General features: G+C 41.7%; 1 protein-coding gene across 1 annotated transcript in view; it reads left to right on the top strand.

Moving 5' to 3' along the window:
* Positions 1-25,165, top strand: part of TMCO4 (transmembrane and coiled-coil domains 4) — a 40,432-nt gene that overhangs the window by 10,620 nt on the left and 4,647 nt on the right. Inside the window, exons 5-13 of the mRNA XM_010577268.1 lie at positions 241-373; positions 4,027-4,124; positions 4,858-5,001; positions 5,520-5,639; positions 7,691-7,855; positions 8,412-8,548; positions 10,057-10,141; positions 13,917-14,034; positions 17,045-17,162. Coding sequence (XP_010575570.1) covers positions 241-373; positions 4,027-4,124; positions 4,858-5,001; positions 5,520-5,639; positions 7,691-7,855; positions 8,412-8,548; positions 10,057-10,141; positions 13,917-14,034; positions 17,045-17,162 — 1,118 coding nt within the window. The remainder of the gene's footprint in view (positions 1-240; positions 374-4,026; positions 4,125-4,857; positions 5,002-5,519; positions 5,640-7,690; positions 7,856-8,411; positions 8,549-10,056; positions 10,142-13,916; positions 14,035-17,044; positions 17,163-25,165) is intronic.

Below are 25,165 nucleotides of genomic sequence, written 5' to 3'. Positions count from 1 at the left end.
TCTGCCATAGAGGCAATTACCTTGTGTAGTGAGGTTTGCAGGGAGGGAGGATTTTACATTTATCACTCTCTTCTCTAGATAGTAGGGGTTGTCTTCAAATACATGGAAGACAAAGAGGGCCTGAGAGAAGGACCTATGCTTGTATGTAACATGGTCCTCTAGGACAGCCAAGTGCACCACTCGCTGTTTAATCTGGTGTGATGAAGACTGATTGATTTCTTGGCCTTCCCTCTGTTTAAGGGTACTATGATGCTCGAGCGAGGGTGTTGATCTGCCATATCACCTGGCTGCTGAGAATCCCGTTGGAGGAGCTGGAAGTCCTGGAGGAATCTCTGCTTGAGAGCCTGAAGGAACAAAAAGAGGAAGAGTCAGAGTAAGAATATTTGGGTTGACTATGGGATGAAAAAACACTGCTGGTACTTGAAAGCTTAGCAGTAATTACTTGTGCCTAAGCCCAGTCTCTGATCATTCCCCCCATGGCTCTTAGCGTAATCATTTATGGCTTGATTAGGGTTGCAGAGCCCTCACAGCACTTCAGCTGCACTGAGAAGCAGGAAAGCTCAGCATTCTTAAAATCAGAGCCAAGACCCAACCTTGCAAGCTGGTAAAGGCTCCACACTGAACTGCCTCATTTCCTTGTTCCAGTTGCCTCTCCTAGACTGCAGATTGTGCTTAAATACATCACAAACATCTTGTGTCTCTTATCTCTTGGCCCAATATTCTTCAGATAGAACTGCCTCTTGCAGAATGAAGTTTCTATAAATTTCAGCATTAGATCCTCAGCTGCTCATTTTCTACGGATCTGTCCTTCTCTGTGCCTGTTTAAGAAACAGCTGTCTAACTCCTATTGAAGGTAGATTTCTGAGGGCAACAGTCTGCGTCTTTAGATACTTATGGACTTGACTCCTAATTCTGTGTTATTAATATAAGATTAATTCTCTTAATCACCACTTCTCAGATGTGAAACAGCCAAAAATTTGGTATCTATAAGAAATGTAGTATTTTTATATTCCACTTATCAGCAGGAATTGTGGGAACGTTTAGCGATATGTAAGGCAGTAAATGTGTCCGTAGTGGACTTTGAAGGGACTGCTGAATATTTTTATCTGTCAACTCAGCAAACAGGTTATGAGATTAACCTGAGTGCTAATGAAGTCTTTAATCAACATCCCTTTAATCAACAGTTCAGACATCGCCATGGGGTCCAGCATGTGACGGGTATCTTTCAGTTATAGCTTTATTTAAATTAAGCTTAACTTTATGGGGTGCTGTAAAAAGGGAAAGTCAAAATAATCTCAAAGATCATGGACTGCTAAACAGGACACCATTTGGCATGCAGGAGCAAAGGTTGGTATTAATGGGGACTGTTTTGCTGTGGCTTGTGGAAACAACCTCAATGCTGGGCCTTTAAGCACAGGAAAACACTGATGCCGAGGGTGGGGCGTCGCTTGCAAAGATGATGCTCCATCTGTATCAAATGGACTGTGGCTCCTGTAGCACAACCCAAAAAGATAGTGGTGTGTCTGATAATGGCAAGAGCAACTGGAGAATTACGCCGCATACTTACAAGCATGGCTTTCAAACATTGCAGCTAACCCAGTGGGTTTTGTGCATAGCTGGTGTGGCAAAAGCCATGGATTTCAATCTTGTTCTTTGCCCAAGTTGCAGCCATGGAAGTAAATACCTATAAGATAATAAGGAGAAAAGTCTTTGTAGTGAGAGTGATGCAAGACTGCACTGGGAACACATTCGTTAGTACAGTGCTAAAACAAGCACAAGGCTGAGATTTGTGGGGAATCAGTGACCCTTTGTTTGTTTGAAAGTTAGGAGTCAACAGGGGACGGAAGCAGAATATAAACCTGTCACCACTTTGACCTCGCAGACTTTTGGGGGCAGGGAATACATTAACATCTGCTTAGGATGCTTCCAGCTTTGACCATCCACTGCAAGAGGTTTTGGAACAGTAGCAACCAAACAGGGTTTTGGCAGCTTCTGCACAGGCATTTTTTATTGATACTTGTTAACAGAAGGTTTTGCTCCTGCCTTTGCTGCTGTAGATGTGTTGAACTGTGGCCCAGAACCTGCAAGGTTAAATGTTCAATCATCTGTAGAACAATGTTCCAAACACTTAAATCCCTATTACTAGCACCGAACATGTTCTGACTTGCAGGTGTGAACCTCTCTTTTGTACATGGTTCTGTGTGAAACTGGAAAACATGACATCAGTTGCTCGCTAACGTGTACTCTTGCCACTTTTCATCACTGGAAAATGACCTGAAATTCCACCTATAAAATCTCTCTGAACTTAATTTGTGGTTCAGGCAAGAAGCTGCACATCCAAGATCACCGAGGGTAGAGAAGTACCAGAAGAAGCAGTTAATTACCATAGTGGATAAAAAGCAGTCTGGTAATCAAGTGATAATTGTAATGCAGAAGCTATTAGGAAAGCAACTGTCAAAAGCAGTTGCTAGCAGCTATGGAAGGAAAGCAATGACAGATAAAACTTCTCATGACAGTAGTTTTACTTACTGCATCTTCAGGCAGGATTTAGCTGCAAACTATCTACCCACATAACTCAAATTGCTCGTTATTGCAACTAAAGCCAGGTTAGCCGTATTTCAGCTCTCTCAATGTCATTATTTTCAGCCTGAGACAATAGCACATTGACTGTAAAAGCTGGTGAACCACTATGTAGAACAGCAATTGCTGGATATTGCCAACTGGGGTATTAACAATCAGACTGCAGCACTTGTTTAAAGAACTCCAGGAGCATTTTTTCCAAAGCCAGGCATTCAGATTGGTGACTGCATGCACAAACTAGGGCACATCCAAATACTGCTTTGACCATGGGGTTGTAGAAAGTGAACTTGGTTATACAGAAATTGCTGAAGAGGTAGCCATTGCAGGCTTGCACTCTTGTTCTCTGCAGACAGTTACATTTGCAGCTGCAGAAGGTAACACACTGTGTTTTTTCGGAGGATCTCTGTGGAAACAAAGTCTCTGTGCCATGCAAGTCAGCGGGAGTTCTGCCATTGACTTCAGCGACGCAGGGATTTCGCCCACTGTGCTCCATTGTCCTCCTGCTGTGTTTTACAAAGCTGCATATTGTTTGGGACTCATCGAAAATTGTCTTTATCAAAATTACAGTGCGCTTAGGGGGGTCCAGGAAGGATTAAGCAATTATATGGATAATGAAAATCCACAATTAGGCTAGGATTAAGAGGGAAAATATCCAAGTTTGGAAGCAAGATAAATTCTTGTGTTTCAAGGCCCAGATTAACCACTGCATAAGCAGGCTAGAAGGAACCTTCCTCTGTAAACAACTTATTCCAGTATCCTCTGGTTTTTGCACTTGACTCTGAAGTGGGAAGTATTTCTTGAAAGAGAGAAACCAAAGACAGTGGAAAGAAGCCAGAAGTAGTGCCTAATAAGTGATATTTGTTCCTTTTAGGTTTATTTACCTGTTTGTGATAAGCTTGTTAAAGTGTAGCTTAAATGCACACAGACAAATGAACTAATGACTGTGTTTAATACCTATTATATTATTATATTGTGATGTGCAATTATAAAGCGGCTCAATATAAACAGTTGTTGGAACACAGTTTAATTCCATCTCTTTGTTTGTTAGCACAAATTACCCCATTCCCTTTTGTTTCAAACACTTTGCCCTGTTTCCACTTAGCTTTCTTGTGTTTTTTTTAAGACACAAAGGCAGTATACAGTTACTGAAATGCTTTTGACTTTTTGTTTCTTTTTTTTTTACAAGCTTCAGCCCTATTAGGAAGGGTTTTCCAAGTAAGTAACATCTGTTGGCTTTTGTCAGCAATTAAATCGTTTCAATTTAAATCTGTGGGTTTATGTCCATGCTTATAAATCTGAGTGTGTTGTCACAGTCCACACCTGCATGTTAGTTTTTACTGTTCCTGGTAGGGAAATTACACTGAAGAGAATAAAAGCAGATTCTGATGCAGCACTCCTATCCATCAGGCTTTTCCATCAGTTTTTGTGCTTCTAATCCCCCCACAGAACTGCAGAAGTATCAAGAAAAAAGAAGGAAAGAAGAAAAAAGCTGAAGAGATACCTGCTGATTGGTTTGGCAACCTTTGGGGGCGGAACAGTGATCGGTAAGGCTGCCCTAGGCATTTTGGAGACTTGCTCCTGAATTGCATGCACAGCACTAGGGGTGGAGTCGGGGCGGGGGCTGAATTACACATTCAGTAACAGAAGCCATCATATCATACCTTTTAGCCCAAGCTCTAATTTTAAAATTTTCACTGCTTTTCTTTGCCAGGCTGAAGGTAGTGTGTCACTTCGGATACCAAAAAACCACCCCAAACAAAAAAAACCAACACAAAAAACCCAACAAAAGAAACCCCAAATCCAAGAAAAGTATTTTCAGCCACATGAAAATGAAACTGAAAGAATTAGCTGGAAAAGTTATTCCAGTGTAGCTTCACTGGCTGGGGGAAGTATTAAACCGAGGTCATCACCCTTAAAAAATGTTTTCACCTCTTTTGCTCTTGTGTTGTAAGAGGATCAGATCTTCAACTCTCAATTCAAAATAGCACGAGACTAGATCATTTCCTAAGCAAATAGGGCATAGCTCACCACAATCTACCACACATTCTTCCTTTGACTTTTAAGTTATTCTTCATTTTTACTGAAGTCAGTCAAAGAATCTGTGCTGAGATTCAGGGCCTGGGGCAGGTCTCAGAAAGCCCCTTTATTGGTGATGCAAAAAAGACCATCATTTGTGCTCTTTCAGTAGCATTAGCAGTAGTCACACAGCACAGGGAAATGACTGCCTGGTTTTTGTAAGTGATAATAGTTTGGTGATATTACTTGTTGCATCTTCAGGCTTGACGGGGGGTCTTGCTGCCCCTCTGGTTGCTGCGGGAGCTGCTACTATCATCGGAAGTGCTGGAGCAGCTGCTTTAGGTTCGACTGCTGGAATTGCTGTCATGGCATCTCTTTTTGGAGCAGCTGGAGCTGGCCTTACTGGTAAGAGAGTCACTGCACATTTCTCAGCTACTGAGGGACAGGATCATGTCTGCAAATGCAGAGCTAATGACTTCACTCATCTCTGCAGAGCAAGGAAAGCAACTTGAGGAATAATCTTACAACTATGAAATTTTTATTTCAATGCTGATTAAGATACTGTGTAGCCCCTGATGACCAAGTAGGAAAATAATATTTGGTATGTGGCTAATGAAGGAAATGAGAGCTTGCTGCTTTGGATTATAAAGATGCTGCCATGGAGAGCAGCAGCTGTTACAGCCGATGTCTGGTCTGCAGCAAAAAAGCCTTCTGCTGGGATTCCCTCAGATCATACAAGCTTGGAAGGATCGTGTTGGCCCCATACCAAGCTCTAAGTAATGCATGGACTTGCTGAGGGTTTTGGGAAGGAAAAAAGCCTTATCCAAATTACCCAAGTAATCTTTTACGAACTTCTACTGTTAGCAGAGTCTGTCCTTGCTGCGCTATTTCTGAGACTCCTGTTTCTGCCGTTCTGTGTGTAGGATACAAGATGAAGAAGCGTGTGGGAGCCATAGAAGAGTTTGAATTCCTCCCACTTACTGAAGGAAAGCAGCTTCATATCACCATAGCAATTACTGGATGGCTGTGCACTGGCAAGTATGGTAAGAACAAGATGAGGAAACTGAGAGGAGCCTGGAGAGCCACATCTGTGTTCCACTCCAGGCACTGTTAGTGCTCTCATTGCGCCATGTCTGCCCCACACTTGCATCGCCTGCTGACTAAAAGAGATCAACTCTCAACGTAAGACTTTGTAACCCAATCTGCAATCCCAATCAAAATAGAGGAAAGAGAGAGGACAGTAAATTGGTAGTGATAGTCAGATTGCTAGTAGTCATAGCAGGATTGTTTCTGTTAATAAATGCTGTCTGGTTTTGCTAGGAAAGGTCTGTTTGGGGTGGATGATATCCAGCACTAGTACAAAGTGTCTCACCTATCTCTGAGACCTTATGCTTATCCTCCAGCAATTAACAGAAATAGTGTCTTTTTTCTTTCTTGCTATCTGCCAGATAATGAGGTTTATTGGCAAGAAAGTTCTGTCAAGTAAATCCTGTTAAGCACAGCACTGAGGAGGTGAACTTAGAGGCAACAACCTTGAAAATTCTGCAGTGTTTCAGTTTCCAGTATAGCTTGTCATACAACATATGTCAACTGTCTGCTGATGTGTTCAGCAACCTGACTGAACAGCTGCCAATTTATTCAGAAGCATCATGATTAACATTGGGTATCATTAATGCAGAAGGATGTGTCTGTCCTGTTTCTTGTTAGGTTGCAGCTTGTTGTCAGAGCAAGGTTATTTTCACTTTGCAGTACTGTGCTTTGGCTTTTCTCATTGTCTGCTTGCCAGGGGTCCAAATCCTTGGGGTTGGAGGGCTCCCAGGCACTGTTACAAAGACAAGTGCATCCCTTCAGGAACCTTTTTGTGTCTGTTTGCCCTTAAAAGGGAGTTACAAATGACACACATTCTTCTTCCATAACTAGCAATCTGCTACAATGTTTAAAAAAGCAAAACTAGAATTGCCATCCATTTTCCTCCTTACAGCTGTGTCTGTCTATTCACACACTTGCATGACTCCTTAAAACAGAGGGACTGAGGACAGAATTTTTACAGAATTCGCTACCTTGTGATTTTTGAGCTCCCAGTAGCTATACATTCACAAATTTGACAGTACATTGTGATGTGATCTGGCATGGGGCTCTCTCATGCCACTTTGGTCAGCAGCTGCCTCATCCTGCCCTGTGTCATTTGGGGAGGGAACAGTGTGGGAGGGGTTTCAGTTAATTAAAATGAAAATTCTGCTCTGCCCTTCAAAGTTCATCTGCCATTAATAGCGTTGCCAGGCCCCTCCTGGCCACTTAGTACAAGCTACACTACAAACAGGAGAGAGTATGGCTTAAAAATTGTTCTTTCAGCCAAAAATTAGACTTGCACAGTGGAAATTATCCATTGTCTCTCAAACATCCAGGTACTGCTTTTGAGTAGCACCTGGAGGGAAAAAAATTAAACTCAAGTGGCTAACTAGGCTAGATGGGAAAGTAAAAATAATTACAGTCTGGATCTGCAAATGCAGATTTCTTGTTTTCAAACAGGGCCATTACTGCAGTCCTTGCCCACCTAACTGAAGTGCTGGGAAGATGCTCTGTGATAGATTTTGACAAGATCTTACATATTTTCTATGCTTCTGGTCCCATAGAACTCAGTCTGTGCGGCCATTCAGCACTTCATCTTTCTCAGGACAGGCCCTCCTTTGGTCTGTATGAGAAGATGGAGCTGCAGGACTTGGCCTGATGTCTGATGACAGGAGGAATGTCCTCAATACCTGACATAATTAGTGTTAATGTCCATCTGTCTTGGCAGTCTCCGAGGCAACTGAATGGGTCATGAAGTCTGAGCCTGTCCATGCTGAAGACTCTTTGCCAACGCAGCTAAAGCTGCACAATTATTTACAAAGCCCAAATTTATTTTAAAACAGTGGAAATATGGAGTCTAAATCTAACAGTATTTTTAAATATGATTCCTTGTTATCACAGTATATCAGTACATTCCAGTGTCGTGCAGGTTCTTTTCTGATTCTCTGTTGGGCTCATCTTGCTAGGAGTCAGCTGTTGTTGCATTTTCTCTGAACATGAATTCCATCTTTCCAACCTTTCTCAGGGAGCTTCACAGCACCATGGAGCAGCATGTTGCAATCGAGTGAGCAGTATTGTCTGGCCTGGGAATCCAAGTACTTGATGGAGCTTGGCAACGCCTTAGATTCCCTGCTGAATGGTTTTGTGAACATGATGGCTCAAGAAGCCCTAAAATTCACTGTCTTGTCAGGTAAGAACCTAAATGTTATCAGATCTGCTCAAGTGGCTCTTGTGCAGTTTCACTGTTGGTGTCTGTTTAAGGGAGCTTTCCTAAACAAGGAAGATTTCTGAGAAGACATCTTCCTTGGCAGTATTGGCACCACCCTGCAGATGTCGCCTGAGAACCTTCTCTGCCACACCTGTAATTTACGTTTGCTTTCCTGGATTGCTTTGCCTCTGTGTCATTGACTTGTTCTTTTAAATTTACATCTGGAAACACCTCCCTTCGTGTGTGACACTATTTCTCTATGTTATTACACTCTGTTTTACTGCTTTACATAAACCTCTCAAACATGCAGGTTACATTCATGCATAGCGTCTGTTTGCCTCCATATCAGAACATCAGATTCTTTCTTATCTTTACTCTAGCAAAATATTTCTCAGATCAGCACTTGAGAAAGAAGAACTGGAAATGACAAAAGGTCCTAGGTTAGCTTTTAACTTCAGTGAACCATCTTGCTTTTGATGTTTCCTAAGAGCAGCCCAGATTTGTGACTATGTGGTGCTGTTTGCTTTGTGTGTTGCAGGTATTGTGACAGCCTTGACTTGGCCAGCTTCACTCTTGACTGTTGCCAGTGTCATTGACAACCCCTGGGGAGTGTGTCTCCATCGGTCTGCTGAAGTAGGCAAACACCTAGCACATATCCTGCTCAGTCGACAGCAGGTAATTGGCTAGAAATTATCCAGGAATAATAGCTGGAAGGGTTTTGGCCCATGGAGGTTAAGTTTTGTAGTCATGCTAGTTAACTGTCAAGTGGTATCCTTCCAGGCAGACAAAAATTAATAATAAACTGAAAAATGGAAAAAATGCTGCATGAAGGTGACCAGCATGTATCTGGTTCACTGGGGAAAAATAGGAAGTCCCAACTGAGTCAGAGAAATCCTGCTAAGATTCATTCCATTTAACCTAAAGCTTTTCTAAATGAAGAAGAAGTGATCCAGGTCATAAATGACAAGTGGCTTGACCATGTCACCAGCCAGGCCAGCTCACCTAGTGGAAATCTGAGAACAGAAAGTAAAGACAGGTGAAAGAAAAAAGAGAATACAGAGTGTTAAAAATATTCACTGATAATTAAGAGGCACTAGTAAAACAACGGAAGAGAAGACTGTGCAGCGGGAGATGCACCGTGAGCCATGTTTTGCCTACAGAGAAGTGGAATGGGCTGGTACCTGAAAGAAGAGACAGAAGTTATTAAGCCTTCCTGAGAAGGCTTGCAAAAGATGTTCCTGCCCCCCAAAAGCCTGCCATTATTTGCTGGGCTATCGCTGGCATGGAGGGAGGCTCTTTTCTGCTGGCCATGTGTTCGTCTCACAGGCACGCTAGTCCGGTATCTATTATAGAGGAGCCCTATGGGAGCCATGGCCCCAGAGCTGCGTGTCGTAACAATGTGAAACAGCCGAGTAGAAACAAACTTGATTTCTCATAAAAATACAATCCCAGGAAAGGCAATAAACTTTATTTCATACAAGCCCTTTGTTTTGCTTGGGGGCATTTGTTACTGCCTTTTAAGCATTCGCTATTGTGAAAACGCACATTCCAATGTGCTGGAGCATCTAAAACTAGCTAGCATGATGTCTAGGGAGTCCATCGCACACCTGCTCACTGGTTAATACAAAGACCATTTTTCATTGTTGTTGAGATTTGGCTCCCATTGATCTTACAGAAAATCTTATTAGGCTATTCAAAATAAAAGCTTAACCCATATCATTTTTTGTAACAGCTACACAGTGCTGCTGTCATTCAGTCTGAAATCCAGAGTGGTCAGTATTTTTGTATTACAGCTTCTTCTGTTTGTTGAAACATTTCGAGGAAAATTTTGCTCCTTGAATTAGGCTTTCATTTGGAAATTTCAAAACAATGACAGCATCTGTTTTGTTTCTCTTTGAAACATCTGCTTTGTTGTAACTTCTGATCATTAGATTCTTTCAACTGATTTTCTGAATATCAAAACCCACAAAATACTCAGATATGCAGAATTCTCAATATTGAACTGTGCATAACTTTGAGGATACATAATCCCTTTGAAATCAACCAAATTGCTCAAATGTTTAAAAGATCATGCACAAGCAGAATTGCTTTGTGTATCAGGGTCTTGGGGATCCTGCAGCCAGTCTCTCTTTCTAGGTCTAGAACAGTATTTGATGGCATTTTCTCCTTTCCATCTTTCTTAGGGCAAGCGACCTGTCACACTGATTGGCTTCAGTCTGGGTGCAAGAGTCATTTACTTCTGCCTGCAGGAAATGGCTCAAGAAAAAGGTAAAATTCACCTTCTAACCTTTTTCTCCTTTATTTTCCTTACTGCTGGTAGAGTTTTTCTTCCAAGAGGAAGAGTTCTTCTGGAGCAGAGCTTGGGTCTTTTAGGATAGGACAAATACTTTAAAAAATGGTTTTGAAATGCATTTGGAGCCAAATTCTACTGTCATTTCCACCTGTTCAGTGGATTAAATCCACTGTCTTCACTCGAAGTGCTCCAGTGTGTCAGTTTGGTCTCCAGTCTGTAAACAACAACTTGACATTCTATGACATTTGGCTGCTAGATCAGTCTGTGAGCTGCCCACGTGCCACTGTGATCTTGGCAGAGGATGCTTTGCCTTTATTGGAAGCTCTCTGTAGCTATTGTATCTGATTCCCTGAGTCCTCCCTTCCATTTAAGTCACTGAAATGCCACTGTCATCTGCTATTTTCATGGTAATTTTCCCCCAAAGTCAAGTATAAAACCATCTGTCAATTTATTACCCATTGTGGTTCTGTTTATTAATAGATTCTATTTTTAATTTAGAAAAAGAATAAAATAATTATGATCAGTTGATGTAAATTGCATCTTGGAGTTGAGTCAGTAGTGAGTATGTGCATGCAGCCTGCCTTCCCCCCGCTACGTAGCTAATTTAATTCATTAACCATTTAGCCTCACAAAGAGTTGCTAATAAATAAGGAGCTTTATAAAGGAAAATGTTCAATAAAGTCCAAGAAGGTGGGAAAAGAGTCAAGTGAGGATGGAGAAGGTCAGCATTTTTTCTGTTGACAGCTGTGTACCAGAACTTCACTTCTGGTTTAAGATGGAAGTCCTCAAATACAGGAATTCTGTTCTCAAAATAAATCTAATAAAATCCAGAATGATCGTAATGGAGTTATACTGAAGCCAGAACCCAGATCCTAATCTGGCCCTAGATCTACTCTTTTTGTGTCCTAAGAATGCCAGGGGCTGAGATATTTTCAGGCTTTTATTTAATGCTCTGCAGTCTCTTGCTGGAATAACATGGGACCGTAGCTAAGTAATACGCGAAAGGAAATCATTAGGGGTCTTTAAGGTTGGCTGCCATTCTAAAGAAATCTAAGCATTGTAATTATGTATCATAGCAGCTCCCCACTGTACACTAATTTTTCAGTTCCTTAATTGAATTATGAAAGCTGAGCTGTTTGCGAGATGAAAAGCAGCATGTTTAGCACAGATTGCCAAGGCGTTCTTCACATGCACATTCCAGCACAAGCCACAGAAGGAATGGAGCTGGGACCTGGGACATCTGAGACTGATTTGGGTTTGGACTTGGATGTCTCACAGAAAAGAAATACAAGGCCTAGTCATGCAGGCCTTTTGTATCCAGATGGCAGTGGCATTTCTGAGGACAGATAACTAATCATGGATTATCCAGTGAAACACCATGGCAGAAACTCAAATTCTGTTAAAAGAAAATACTCTTCTGTGAGGCAATTAAACAACCTTTGGGATACATCATCACAAATGACTTTGGAAGCCAGAGCTTAGCAGGTTTCCAGAAAATGACATTATAGCAGAAGATGTAGTAATGACCCATCAGAGACAAGTTACTGCATGAGAAGATCATTGGTCTGATTTCTTCATCACGATTCCCATGCATTTTGGTTAAATATAAAGTGTAAGCTAATGAAAACTGATAATGGCTGTTACCACCAGAACCTGAACCTTGACACCAAACTGCGTGTGATGGGAGTGAGGTATCCCATATTACATAGCTGTCTAATACTGATCACAGCATCCTACAGAATTGCTCCTGTGACCAGTATCACCACTGGGTTATCATCTCTGCTGTGGTTAGGTATCAGGAATACTGCTGCCAAACTCTGCCATGAAACACTGTCTTTGGCACTGCATCTGCCCAGAGAGAGCTAAATTCCACCCCTGTTCTCTTTTCAGTGAGGACTAACATGATGAGATGCTTTCCTCTTTGCCCAGTGAGTTGTACCCTAAAGGCATAGCAGAGCCCAGCTCCCAAGGACTGGTTATGGCCTCTGGGTCAGCTTGTATCTTCCACACTTTTTCTGGACAAATCATCTTATCAGTTTTTAATTTTTCCCCATCAGTAATTCCGTTCTTTTTTTTCTATTTTCCTGCTTGTGCAGACTTCATTGTTCATCATATAAAAGATTTGTAAACTGTGAAATACATTTAATTTATCTAGAGTGTCAGCAACTATGTAGGCCAGTGATCTGTCCTCAGGTTGCTGTCGCCCTCTGTCAACATTCAAAGAAAATGAGTATTTTTCAGCCAGGGCTAAACATTTTTGTTCTGAGCAAGAAATAAGCTGTACAAAGGACTGAAGAAACAAAAGCTTTCAATGCCTTGCCCAAATGTTTGGGATCCTGATGAATTAGCTGTTTGTTTATTCAGTTGGCTCACACTGCGGCCATGGAATTTAGTACCTTGGTTGGAATGAGCTCCCCGTTTGCAAGGCTCTGGGTTTCTTTTTCATTGCCCATGATTATGGGAACAGGACTTTATTGCTCACAGATTACACTAACAAAATTGAATTGCTCTTTGCTGTTCTCTTGATTGGTGCAAAATTTGCTTTGCAATAAGAAATAATACCATGAGAGCTCTTTTGGATTGTTGTCAGGCGCTGGGATTTACACTGCAGAGAAAGATGCAGGCGCTGCAGGCAGCTCCAAGTCGTTTACTGCTATCAGGGAAAGGAAACCAATTGATTTACATTTAAAAAGTCTACCCAGGCAGCACCTCTCCATCATAACTTGATGTGGTATGCAGTCATTCTCACTTTCACTTCCCCGTAAACTTCAGCATATTATTTTATGAACCACAAACACCAGCCTGAGAATGGTTTAGCTCAAATCTTGTGAACGCTGGTCTCCCACACGTGGAGAGTATGGCTTTGGCATGCTATGTCCAGGAGTCTCCCAAGACATGCGCTGCTATGAATTTCATTTCACTGCTACGGCATCAGGTGCTTGATCTCTCTTTACAAAGGAGATTTATGAATAGATATTAATATATTGTTTAGGAGTTTAGGAAAGTAGCAGAGCTGCCCAGTATTTCTCATTCAGTCATTATTTCTACTGTTACCCAGCTGCAGCTGTCTGATAAGAGAGGAAGATTTGTTACACTTAGAAGTCAACATTCCTTTTCAGCAAATCGTGCCCTGGGCATTCAGGTTAAAGTACCCTTCAAGAAAATCAAACCAGTTGATGGTTTACCACTTCATGTTGGTAAATGCATTCATTGTTGCTAGTTCCCAATCCATGTTAAGAATTTGGGGGTTTCTGTTGCGTGTACAGGGCATATTTTTCATGAACTCCAGAAGAGTTTTATTGTGCTTACTATATGACAGCGTTTACTCACTATATGGAATGTCAGTCCCCTTCACCTGTTTCAAAGTGTAATAGTTCAGCTCTGTGCAAACCCAGATCAATAGGTCTGTGGAAAGAACTTTCCACAGGTTTGCTGCTTGATTGAACTGCATCTTTCCGGACAGAGGCCAGGCCACTTCTCCCTCTTGCCTTCACCCTAGTTCCTTTCACTCTCTCAGGATCTCTAATTTTCATGTTTACTGACTCCAGCTGGAACTGCAGACACTTAACATTTACACAAAATGATGTTTAAGATCCTCCTTTTCATCATTTTTGTCTTTAAAATTTAAATCACAGACATGATTATTTTTCTGTGGTGCACATCTGAATGTACCCCTTCTTCATGTACATGCAAAGATATATTTTCTGATGTGTCTTCTAAATCTAAGCTGTTCTGCTTTCACCTGAATAGATTCTCAAGGGATCATTGAAGATGTGGTCTTACTGGGAGCCCCAGTGGAAGGTGAAGCCAAGTACTGGAAAGCTATCACGAAAGTGGTGTCGGGCAGGATCATAAATGGTTATTGCAGGTCTGTACATGCTCAGTTCCCTGCTTCATTATCCTAGCGTCACTTTGAAATGATTTTGTACATTTATCCCTTTTAAACATTTTGTAAGTGAATAATTGTTCAGCTGGTGAGTATGTTGATTCAGTAGCACCAGAGACAGCAGTGCCAGAGCCTCTTCCTTCTGGAGGTCTCTCCCTCAGATTAATTGGAGATGACGGTCTTCAGGAGACACTTGCAGGCTGTTCTGTCTCTGGCTCCTGGCTGTTTGCGATGCATAGTTACGCTGGGAGCCTGAGGCGCTCAAAATGTAGGTCCTGTTCATCCACTGGCAGTGTTACATCACCCTGGCAGCTTAAAGCTGGGTCAGTGTGTTTGTGTGCGTAATTTGACATATTCTAAGGGCCCTTTAAGTCTCAGCTTTATGTAAAGGACTATAAATATGGCCATTAAGTTCACTGACAATTAAAGAATGTGAATTAAAATCTATAAAAGCTTTGAGATACAATTCACTAGGGGCTGCTTATGGGGAACAAGATGTGAAAATTGCAATGGAAGGGAAGGAGCTCCAGCAAATTGAAGATTTTTTATGTCTGGAGTCAGTTTCTGGTCAAGATAGTCCACGTGAACAAGACATTTTACTTACAAAGGAGGTATAGCTGGAGTAGCTGTAGCAAATTTACTAAGGATGTGAAAGAATAGATAGGTTACCTCGAAACCAAATATCAGCCTTTTAAAACTGCACAGCCAACTGCTATGCAGAGTTGTGAGAGCTGCTGGGTGAGAAGAGGGAGATCAGAGGCACAAAACAGCTGAAGTCAATCTTATAAAAGCTATTAAAAATTCAAGTGACAGTATCAAATCTAATGACTGTGTATTGGAAGATAATTGTGACAAGAACACTGCTTACCAGCACAATTAGAAGAGGAGAAATTAAAATGAAGGAATGAAGCAGGGAAGACTAAGAGCATGGGAAAATAAATTGAGAAATAACCAGGCAAGAAGATTAGCAAAGAACGTGTAACTGCAAGTCAAGGCAGCTTCTAAAGCCATGAGCCCGCAGGTCAAGGACAGTTGAAAATGCTGTCGGTACTTTCCATACACACATGCATATGTATACCTACGTACATATGTATAAGATGAGGAAGTATTGCATTACCGTGCATCTAACATAGTATATTAATTTACAAAGAAGAACTAAATGAAAGAATTAAAAACATTCAAGATTAAAACAGTAAATTATCAATCCCATCTGTCAGGCTGAAAATTGTTGCTTTTGTCCTTTTTGGATCACAGGAGGTTTTATGGATGCTGGATGTGCACACCAATTACAGTATTTCTTCATGTGACATAAGGAAAAAGCAATTGCTGCCTCTTGGGAGTGCTTCTGTGTTCTTCCAAGAAGCCATAAATGATAGCAATTGTTGCATATAACTGAATTTGCCCTGGCAAATATTGTTCCTCCCTGTGTTACACAAAAATCAATTTCACTGCAAAAAGCTCGGTGTATTCATTTCCTATAACACACACACACAAAAAAAGGATCTTCTTATAGTTTCAAAGCCTGCATGTGCTGTTGGAATAAAACAGTATGTGTGTTTGTACTGCTGTGTGTGCAGTAAGTTGGTTAGTCTCCGCTTTGGCAAGCTCATGTCTTGAATGTTGAATGAAAAATGATGTAGAAATTGTAGCTTATTGCTCACAAATAAGAAGAAGCAGGTGAGGAGACTGTCAGGAAATATTCCACTATGCTGGTTCTCTACTTTGCCCTCAGATGGTGAATTTGAGGGTTATTCAGTTAGCATGAGGGCAGCTAGCATGAGCAGCTAGAGGGGGTAACTGAGAGAGATGGAAAATTTATGTGAGGATATTAGATATGAGAGAAGGATGACACAAACATTTCATGGTAAGACCTCACCTGATTCTGATTTCTCTGGTGTCTCACTTACACAAATTGTGGCCTCGTTCTGTCACTTCAGGAGTAACTCTATTTAGGTCAGATGAATTACATTGAATAGAATTCCTGCAAGATCAGATTTGGGCCCAATTTGTTGAGCTTCAGTCCAGTGTAGCTTGTCTCCTTTAGCTTTGAAGTCTGAAAGGACATGGAGAGTGAAAGCCAGCTGTCAGAGCTGTCCCATCCAATTTAACAGCAGGGTTACAAATTCCTACTGGGAAACCTTAACCAAATTAGTTAGACTTGCTCAGCTTTTGAAAGAACCCATGCCTGAGTAGCGTGGATGCGTTGCAAAGATTTTGCAGAGCTCTGTGTAGACTTAGACCTTCTAGCATGGGCCATTTTGGAGTGGACAGGAGCAGCCAGAAATGGCCACCCGTGCAGGTGCATTTCACCTGCTGCCATCACAGAGTACAAATATCACTCACATCCAACTTAAATCTACTCTACAGAGTGTAGTGGCGTTTAGGTGCCCAGATTTTATGCTGTTGCTCAGCACAGGAGAAGAGGTTATGTATTTCCAAAGGACGCAGCTACCCTGAAACTGTCTCAGTGACTTATGGCAATACTTTACAGTGGGAACAAACTCTTCCTAGTTCTGTCATTGAAACCATGTATTTATACAGTACCTATAAATCAGGAGCACTCTGAGGAGCTTCACAGTTGATCTTTATGTCAGCAACATTGGTATTGTAGGCCTCATCACATTTACTGCTGTCTACAGGCTGGAGAACTTCTACCTATTTGTACATTAAAAAGATTAAACATGTGAATGTGTTGCAGTCTCTGAGCAAATACAGAAATAAATAGAAGGGTCAGATTTTTAAACCTGCTGCATGTAATGAGACTACACCCATGAATCAGGATTAAATTCAGACTTACACTACTGTGTCCCAGGAACCTGCCCTGAATTTGGCAACTGCTGTGATTCCTACATCAGACAAAGCCGCAGCAGGTCTTGGTCCAGACATCACTGTGCTTCCCAGCACTTCTACTCTCCTCATGGTCTGAGTAGTCACTTATTGCATCGGTTTGGCAACAGGATTTATTCACGCTCTTCTTCTGCTCTGCTGCTAGGGGGGACTGGCTGCTGGGGTTTGTATACAGAACCTCTTCTGTCCAGATCAACGTTGCAGGGCTCCAGCCAGTCGACTTGGATGACAGGAGGATGGTAAACATGGACCTTTCATCTGTCGTAAGTAATACTTCTTATATTCTCAGTTTTTTCCATCTGTCCTTTTCTTGCAGCATTGTAACCTGACACTCATTGATTAGGGGAAGACAGAATACTGAAGAGAGCATCTCTATGTACATTGTCCCTCTTTCCTTTCTTTGAGATAAATCTCACCTCAGACTTCCCTATAGATTTTGCTGGCCCAGCCAGCACTCAGTATTGAGCAAAACAATGAGAATTTGCCTCTCTTGTTGGATATGTTTCGGGTATTTTGGTTCTGAAACTTCTCATACTGGAGATAGAAAATGCCATTATTCTCCAAGAAAGAACTTGCTGTCTTGCAAGCCCTGGATCAGCAGGTAGGTAGGATCAGCAGCTGGGAAACTCGAAGCTCAAACACACGACTGTGGAGCAGATACAACCTGCAATCTTATCTTGGTGGAGCCTTCAAGACTGTTCTGGTTCATACAAGGGCAAGTTCATAGGCCTTGTACCTTGGTCCCCTGGGCTGCATTGACGCAGTGGTGCAGGAACCAGTTTGTAATTACAGAAGCTCCGTGATACTAATGGCTGGTTTGCTAGGTCCAGACCTGGGCTGCTGCCTTTTTGGAGTGTAGGTCTCCAGGAAGCAGGAAGAGATTCACCTCTGTATCTGGTAGATATTTAGTTTCCTCAAAGCTATCTGGTGTCATTAATGATAAGCCACTGTATTATATGTCTAGCAATATTCAAATCAATTACCTTAAGCAAACTAATGATGTCATTACCTTGTCTTTACTCATGAGTGAGCTCTTCCACAGAAAATCATGCAGAACTTAGCTTGTGTATTCATATTCACAGTAATCTTGGACATGCAATCCTGTTTTTCCATATCTTAATGTTTTAACTCATTTTTCACTCTCTGCAAACTGGACTGGAAGATGCTCAGCACAAAGCTTAGGATACTTCCGTGGTCATTGTTGCTGCCTTGACTTGTCCCCATGAGCAGGTATGGACCGTCAATGTTGCTCTGGAGCCAAAGGCACTTTTAAGTGCTTTCAGATTTTTTGGAGCACAAGCCCGCTAGGCCTATAAATACCCAGCTGTTACCAGCTCATTTCATTCATTATAACTGAGCTATGTACAGCCCTTGCCAAAAAACACAGCGCTTAATGCTGTACAGATAAAATAGAGACTTTGCAGAACAAAATATAGGCTTCCCAGAAGGAAGTGGTGTAGTAGAGGCTTTTAAACACGGTCCAGCACTGTAGCTGTTCTTGTATCTTGCATCTTACTGGGTTGTCTTGGTTAGCATTTTCACATGCTCCCGCATCCATTTTTTCACCATCCCCAGAGTTGCCATTAGTTGCTTGTGAGCAATGACATCTGTACTGGCATGAAAAGAAAAATGGCCAAAGATGTCAAGCAGTGTTGGCACTGGGGTGACTTTTCCTGTTAGTTCAGTCCGTCTTTACTCTCCTCTTTTTGACTTGTCTTCAGAGACCCTCTTTCTGTTGACCTTCTGCTTCCTGAACTTTGAAACCCCCTGGAGTCCTGCAGGCTTTATCCTGCCTGGCTCACAGCAGCCTCTCCATTTTTCCCCCAGAGGAGCAGTATTTACATTTCAGCTAAATGAATAATGGTTGCAGAGCTGCTATCTGCTAATCTTCTATTGTTGTGCATCTGTATCCGTGCTGCCTGATGCCAACAGACAATCCCAGCGATGTTCTCATTTCAGAAAGAGCTGACACTTTCACTTGCTTAATCTTACTGCAAAGCATTTGGGGAAAAAAGAACAACCCTCACAGGGGGAAAAACCTATATTAAGTAGGTGTCGTTCTCTTGATCCATTTTCCAGACCATGGAGCTTTATGAAAAGAAATACGGTGCATTCTGATGAACATTTTAAAAGTAAAAGGAGCAAGAAAGGGGAAGGAAATATTCAGGGACAATATTTTTTAAAGCGGCAAGAAAGAAAAGATGGATTTTGCTGCAAATACAGTACTATATTTTCTATAATGGGGACCAGCTCCATCCCTGCAGATGCTCTTGCTGGAGGTCCCATGAGTCTACTGCCAGGAATAAGAAAGCACAAGTTGTGATAGAAGAATAAAGCATATATGATGCAAAGGTGCTCAGCGTGAAAATATTATGCAGGCAGCCTCAGTATTTTAGCCACCTCCCAGCCCATCCATGATGAAAACTGAACTGGATCCAAAGGGCTTGGTTCTCTTTGCTGAGGTAGCATTAGAATCCTCAAATGAGTGGAGGACTAAGAGACCTCAGTATAAACAGGAATTCACCTCCAAGGCATTTATTGCATGTCTCTCTTGATTAGTATGTTTTTTATCTGACTGTCAGTAAAAAAACTGAGAGAAAAATGTCCTCCCACTCAGCAAATGCAGTTATAAAAGCCTTCCTAATGGTTACAATGGGACTGATTTATTCAGTAGATTTATTTGACAGCACCTGTTACAGAGACCAAGGAAGTAATTGAGCTGTAGTGTATTAGATTGATTGCTGTTTGTTCAAATGGGATATTGTAGATTACATTTTGCATTAACATTTGAATATTGCAGAAATGCTCAGAGTCAGAATGTAGGCAGAGCATTTTCATCGGGGCTCACAAGTCAAGAACAGGTGCTTAAGTTTCTTTGGGCAGTTTTACTGCAGCAGAAACCAGGGATGAACTTGCAAGCCTGGGGACAGTAGGAATGCCTGGCTAGAAGTCTAGTAGAGAGCATGGACGGATCGTGACAATTATTGCAGAAGGCAGTACTGTTCTCTCATTAGTCCAATGTGAAAATTTTCTCAAAGAGCTTTAGGCTATGATTAAGTTTTGCATTGACTTTAAAATGCCTTCTTTTCCCATGCTTTCGGTGGCAGCTAAATTCTCCTTTTCTTATTCTTCATTAACACGTTGTCCGGATGGCAGATGCCTACCTGCTGCTGGCGCTCACAAATTCCTGTAAACATAACATGCGGCAACACCAACTGACAGTAAACCCCTCCTTATGCAAACATGGGGAGTGCCAGAGCCATGTTCTGTACAGCCCACAGACTAAAGATACAAGGTACTTTTTAATCTCTAGAGCAGTCATTGCAATGGTACATAGAGAAAACACACTGATGCATTTCACAGCCATGTTCTTCTGCAGCATCTCTGCACAATGGAAGGCAAAACAACAGAGCTTCTTTTTAGAATGATCTGTTATCGCACATCAACACACCTTTGCTTTTCCCTCCGAGATACCTCAAAAGCTTTTTACCTCTGCTTTTCTTTGCTGCTGTAACTGAGCAGTGGGAAAGCTTTCTTTATGACAATGATTAAAACCCAAGAATAACTGATTTGTCTTTCCAAAAGCTCTCTCAGAAGAGGGTCATAGTATTCCCATTATGAGGGAAGGCAAACAGGTTCAAGGCAGTCTGGCCTTCAGCCAGGCAGGTACACAGTGTACATAAATACCATAAGCAGATGTAAAGTCTGAATTTTGTGAAATCCAACTGATTTGGCACTTCTGAGAGTCAGGTTTTTTCCCCCAAATGCATTAAACTGTGGGTTTTTCCTCTGTATTCCCAAGACTTGCAGCAAAGAATTAATTGTGATTACAAGATGTGAATTAATTAAGAACCCCAGGGAGTTCAAAAGGCAAAAGGTTGCCTGTGTCTCATTACACCTTTGTTTCACTTGTTTCAAACGAGCAGTGCCACCTCCCAAGGTGACAGGCATTAACAGGATCAGAACAGCAAGAGCTAGGAGCAGAACTCAACTTCAGGCAGCGGCTCGAAAGAGCCTGGAGACCCTTCTCTCACACCTGGGGGACATGCAAGTCTCTGTGAAAACACGTCTATTTGTCTGCTAGGCTATAAGGTCACAGGGATGATTTCTTCCTCTTCATATGTCCCTACAACCGTGGAGTCATCAGTGGCTTAGTTTTCTATGATCCTTCTTGCTGTTGATTTGGGATCTCTGAGAATCACACGTTAAATACATATTAAATCCATTTTTCCCTTTGGGATGCAAGCGGAGGGTGCTGGCAATGTCAGTATCTTAGAACAGAAGAAGAAACTGAAAAAGCTTTTCCAAAAAAGTGCAAATGGAGCCATTAATAACTTGCAGTTTGTTTTTGCTTAGTGGCAGACAAAAACTCAAAGGCTGGTGTCCCTCCTTGCTTCAACACAGATGTATTGCTCGATCTTGATGTACTCTTTGGGAGGCTGGGGATATTTAGCTGCTTCTAAAAGGCAGAGAACCATTTTATAGTGCTCCTTGAGCTTTTTTTTGTAAGGCTGGTGCCAAAATTCGCATACACGCTGCCACTCAGAAGCAGCATGGTGCTGTAACAGTGTGGCCTTCCTGCAGATTTATAGAAGTAATTTTCCCTTTTCCTCCATTGTGCCTGGAACGTGTGTGTATTGTTTCACGGTGGGTTTCCACAACATCTGTTCAAGTGCATACAGTGTTTGGACATACCAACTAGCCTGAGCAAAACTGAATTTCTGGGACTGCGCCCCTCCTTCAGAAAAGCTGAGATTACCAAGTGCCACATTTTAGAAAGATTCACAGGTGGTTTACGTTTACATCTAATACAATTCAACATAGGAAATTTGCTATTCTACTTGAGTAAGCAGCAAAGTTTTGATACCATTACATCTTTCTCCCATGGAGCGTAACAATTTGCATCACTTGCCACCTTTTATAGATTTTTCTCTTACACTTTACACATCAGAGCACCTTGCATTTGAAAATAGGACTGTTCTTGCAAAGCCAGACGGTGCAGACTCCATTCTTGACAGGTTTGCAGTGAACAGGTTTGTAGCTGTTGACTTTGCAAGCAGCTATCCCGATCATGCAGACCTTACTTGAGCAAAACTGCCAGCAGAAGCAGTGGGAGTTCTCCCTGAGTAGTGTTAATAATGTTTGATTCTGCAAGAGTGGCTACACAAAGCACAGTAAGGTGAATTAAAGATAGAAAATTTAGCTTTCTATTTCCTGTCTTTTGTTGGAACACAAATGCTAATTCTGTATAATTTTTTGTGTTCAGTTTTGATCTTTGTTTCTAACCTCTTCAGCTGACATGGAAAGAAAATTCAGTTGCAACATCCAATTAAAAGCGTTAATCAAGGGGAAGGCTGACTTAGCTGACACATTGTGTACGTGAGATTTTCTCCCGTAGCACAGTTTCAGCTAATGTGTTTGAGATCTTGCAATTACAACAGCATGTATTATTGATATTAGCTGAATGTAGCTGAAATACCATGAAGCTTACCACTGCCTGCTGCCCCCGTGACACCAGCGTAAGGTAAGGTCTTAAACTTGCTGCAGATCCTGGTGTGATGGATTTGTAGGAGATGGCATTGCTAAGGAGAGAGATTGCACTACTCCATAGCTGTTGAAATTTCCCAAATGCCCAGGACTTCTTGCCCAGACATTATTACCATCAACTCATAAAGGAGATTAAGGGATGAGTAAGCTGAGAACAGGTCATTGTCCCCAGAGATGGCAAAAATTCCCTTAGTTAACCAAAAGTGATTTTGTTTCGTGGAGTTGAGGTGAGAAGCTGGTTTGAAAGCCGCAAAGATGGTAACGTTGCCAAATCTTGTGTATTCCCAGAGCAAGATGGGGAGAGGAACGGTGATCAGTCCCTTTTGGTGTTACAGAGGAGTCATCCTCTGCCGCAGGCAGGTCCTATTACATCATCCTGATTACGGAGACTGAATCTTATCTCAGTGTTTTCATCTGGACTCTTGAAAAATTCTCCATAATCCTGACTTGATCAATATAGCAGATATTTTGGGTCACTAGTCGGCTGCTGTAGTTTATCATGTCAGATATCTGCTATTTTTAGGAACAGTCCAGTTTGATATATCAATCCAGTCTTTATTTTTGGGGATCTCTCTTCCTCCGAGGCCCAAGAGATTATGTTTAAATTATTCCCCAGTGACAATTATATGCACAGTTTATGCTGGGCCTTTTAAAACATTCTTTATACCATCCAATTTAAATAATTTCCACTTGGTTTAGCACTGAAAAATAAGTATTTGATTATAGCCACCTTAAAAGTGAGTGGCATGTTTTGCAACTTTGATATAGCTGGAAAGACTCTTGAGTGTTCAGACACCAACCTAATAGCTAAAAAGAAAAGAACTGATTCCACTTCTGGCAGTCATCAGTGAGAGCATCAGCAAAGAAATAGTCAACAGCAGCTCTGCAAACAGCTGAAAAATTCATGGAAGCAGCTGTTGCCTTCAGCTGGCTAGCTTGGTGTGTGGAGTGCATTACCTGTCAGCAGAAGGACATTTGTGAAGGCTCCTTTCCCTTGAAACTCCTTCGAGGGCTCTCTTATTAATTCAGAATTTATGAAGCTCCCTCATCCTAACTTTGTCCTGCCCATCATCACTGATGTACAGCTGCTCTCCATCTCACCTCCTTAGAGCTTCAGGCTTCCAAAACTGATTTCCTCCATTTACTTCCTCTGTTTTCTTGTTATATTCTGTATTTTACTCCTTTCCATCATACAGTCCTCTTGGAATTGGTGAAGGTAAATTGAGAGTAAAGCTGGCAGAGTTTTTCAGCAGTGGATGAATCCAGCAAAACCCCCAGTATTTACTCAGAATTTTCAACATCAACATGTTCCCACAAAACATATCAAAGTTTGATGGAAGAAGTCCTTGGAAAAAGTTATTGCATTGGTGTGAAATTGGCCCTAGTGCTGTCTGAGGGTAATGTCCCTCAATTATTGTCCCAGAGGTGACAATGACTTATCATGAAGTTATGGCTGGAAGATGACTGCATGTAAAAATTAATCTTGCTCAAGAAATATCGCTGTAATTAAAGGAGAACTTTTACTGGTCAAGTTAGTTTTTAAACGAGAAGAAAAATAAGAATTGAATGACTTATTCTATGCACGAGAATTGTAATTGTGCGAAGGGATGATTTAGAAGCAAAGCTTATTAGCTTCAGCTGAATCATGCTCCAACCTTTATTCCATCAGTTTTCAGAGCAGAAATAGAAACATTAAAGAGGAATAATGCAAATGACATTGACAGTATTTTCAAAATAAATTCAGCTCTATAAAGTTTTCCTCAAATATATTTTTATTAGCTTCTCTTCTGCTGGAAGCCACAGCCGCTGATGCTCAGGATATACGTATAGTGCAACGGAAGCCTTGCCACAGGTGCCAAATTCACATTTTTTAATAAATCCATTTAAATTACAGCTTCCGAATTAGTGGACGTGTTCACTGTCCTCACTTTTGGAAGACATTGTTTTCTAAGAACCCAAACAGAAGAATTTTATTTCTATTTTAATTTCATTCAGCCACAGCATCTTTCAAGGTTCGTTTAATGTTCTTCTGGTTCTCATGACAGGAATCTGCTCTGCCACTGGCCTTTGCCAGGTCCAACCGTATCCCCCTGCCTGGGCAATGTCAGGTCTTTGCTCTAAGCTTCCAGAAAACTGTGGAAAACAGATAGGACATTTTCTGCCAGGCTGAATGCTCTCTATCATGCAAGACATACCCAGCACTCTGAATTAAGGTTTAGGCTGACATGTGGGAATAACTCTGACCAGAGGAGCCTGCCAGCTTGGCAGAGATGACTGCATTTTGAGTGATAATCTGGCATAGCTTGGGAGTCCTATAATCAATCAGTCTTTGCTACCATCTGGAAGAGGAGGGCTGCATGGGTTTGGAGGGAGTATCCAGAACTGAGGATTTTTTGGAAAGCAATAGTGGCATTTGAGTTTCTTCCCTTCATTACCAGTGCTACCCCAAAACTGGCTGGCAGTTTATTTCAGAGCACAGGGTTGCACTCCGGTTCTCTTCCTGAACGACAAATTCACTGCCACTTTTGGAAACGGAGAGTAAACCCAAGAGCTGAACTGGCAATAACAGAAGTTGCTGAGCTGGGTCTGCTGAGATATGCCACCCGGAGGCAGTTTGCATTTCATTATGTGTGTACACGAAGTGTCTGACACACCAGCGGGAAGAAAGGGCTGCTGAAAAGTGAGGTGTGATTATTATCTGAGCTTCGGAAACTGCAGC

The sequence above is a fragment of the Haliaeetus leucocephalus genome, unplaced genomic scaffold (genome assembly GCF_000737465.1).
Source record: "Haliaeetus leucocephalus isolate CR32 unplaced genomic scaffold, Haliaeetus_leucocephalus-4.0 Scaffold556, whole genome shotgun sequence".
Lineage (NCBI taxonomy): Eukaryota > Metazoa > Chordata > Aves > Accipitriformes > Accipitridae > Haliaeetus > Haliaeetus leucocephalus.
This window is presented reverse-complemented; position numbering and strand designations above follow the sequence as displayed.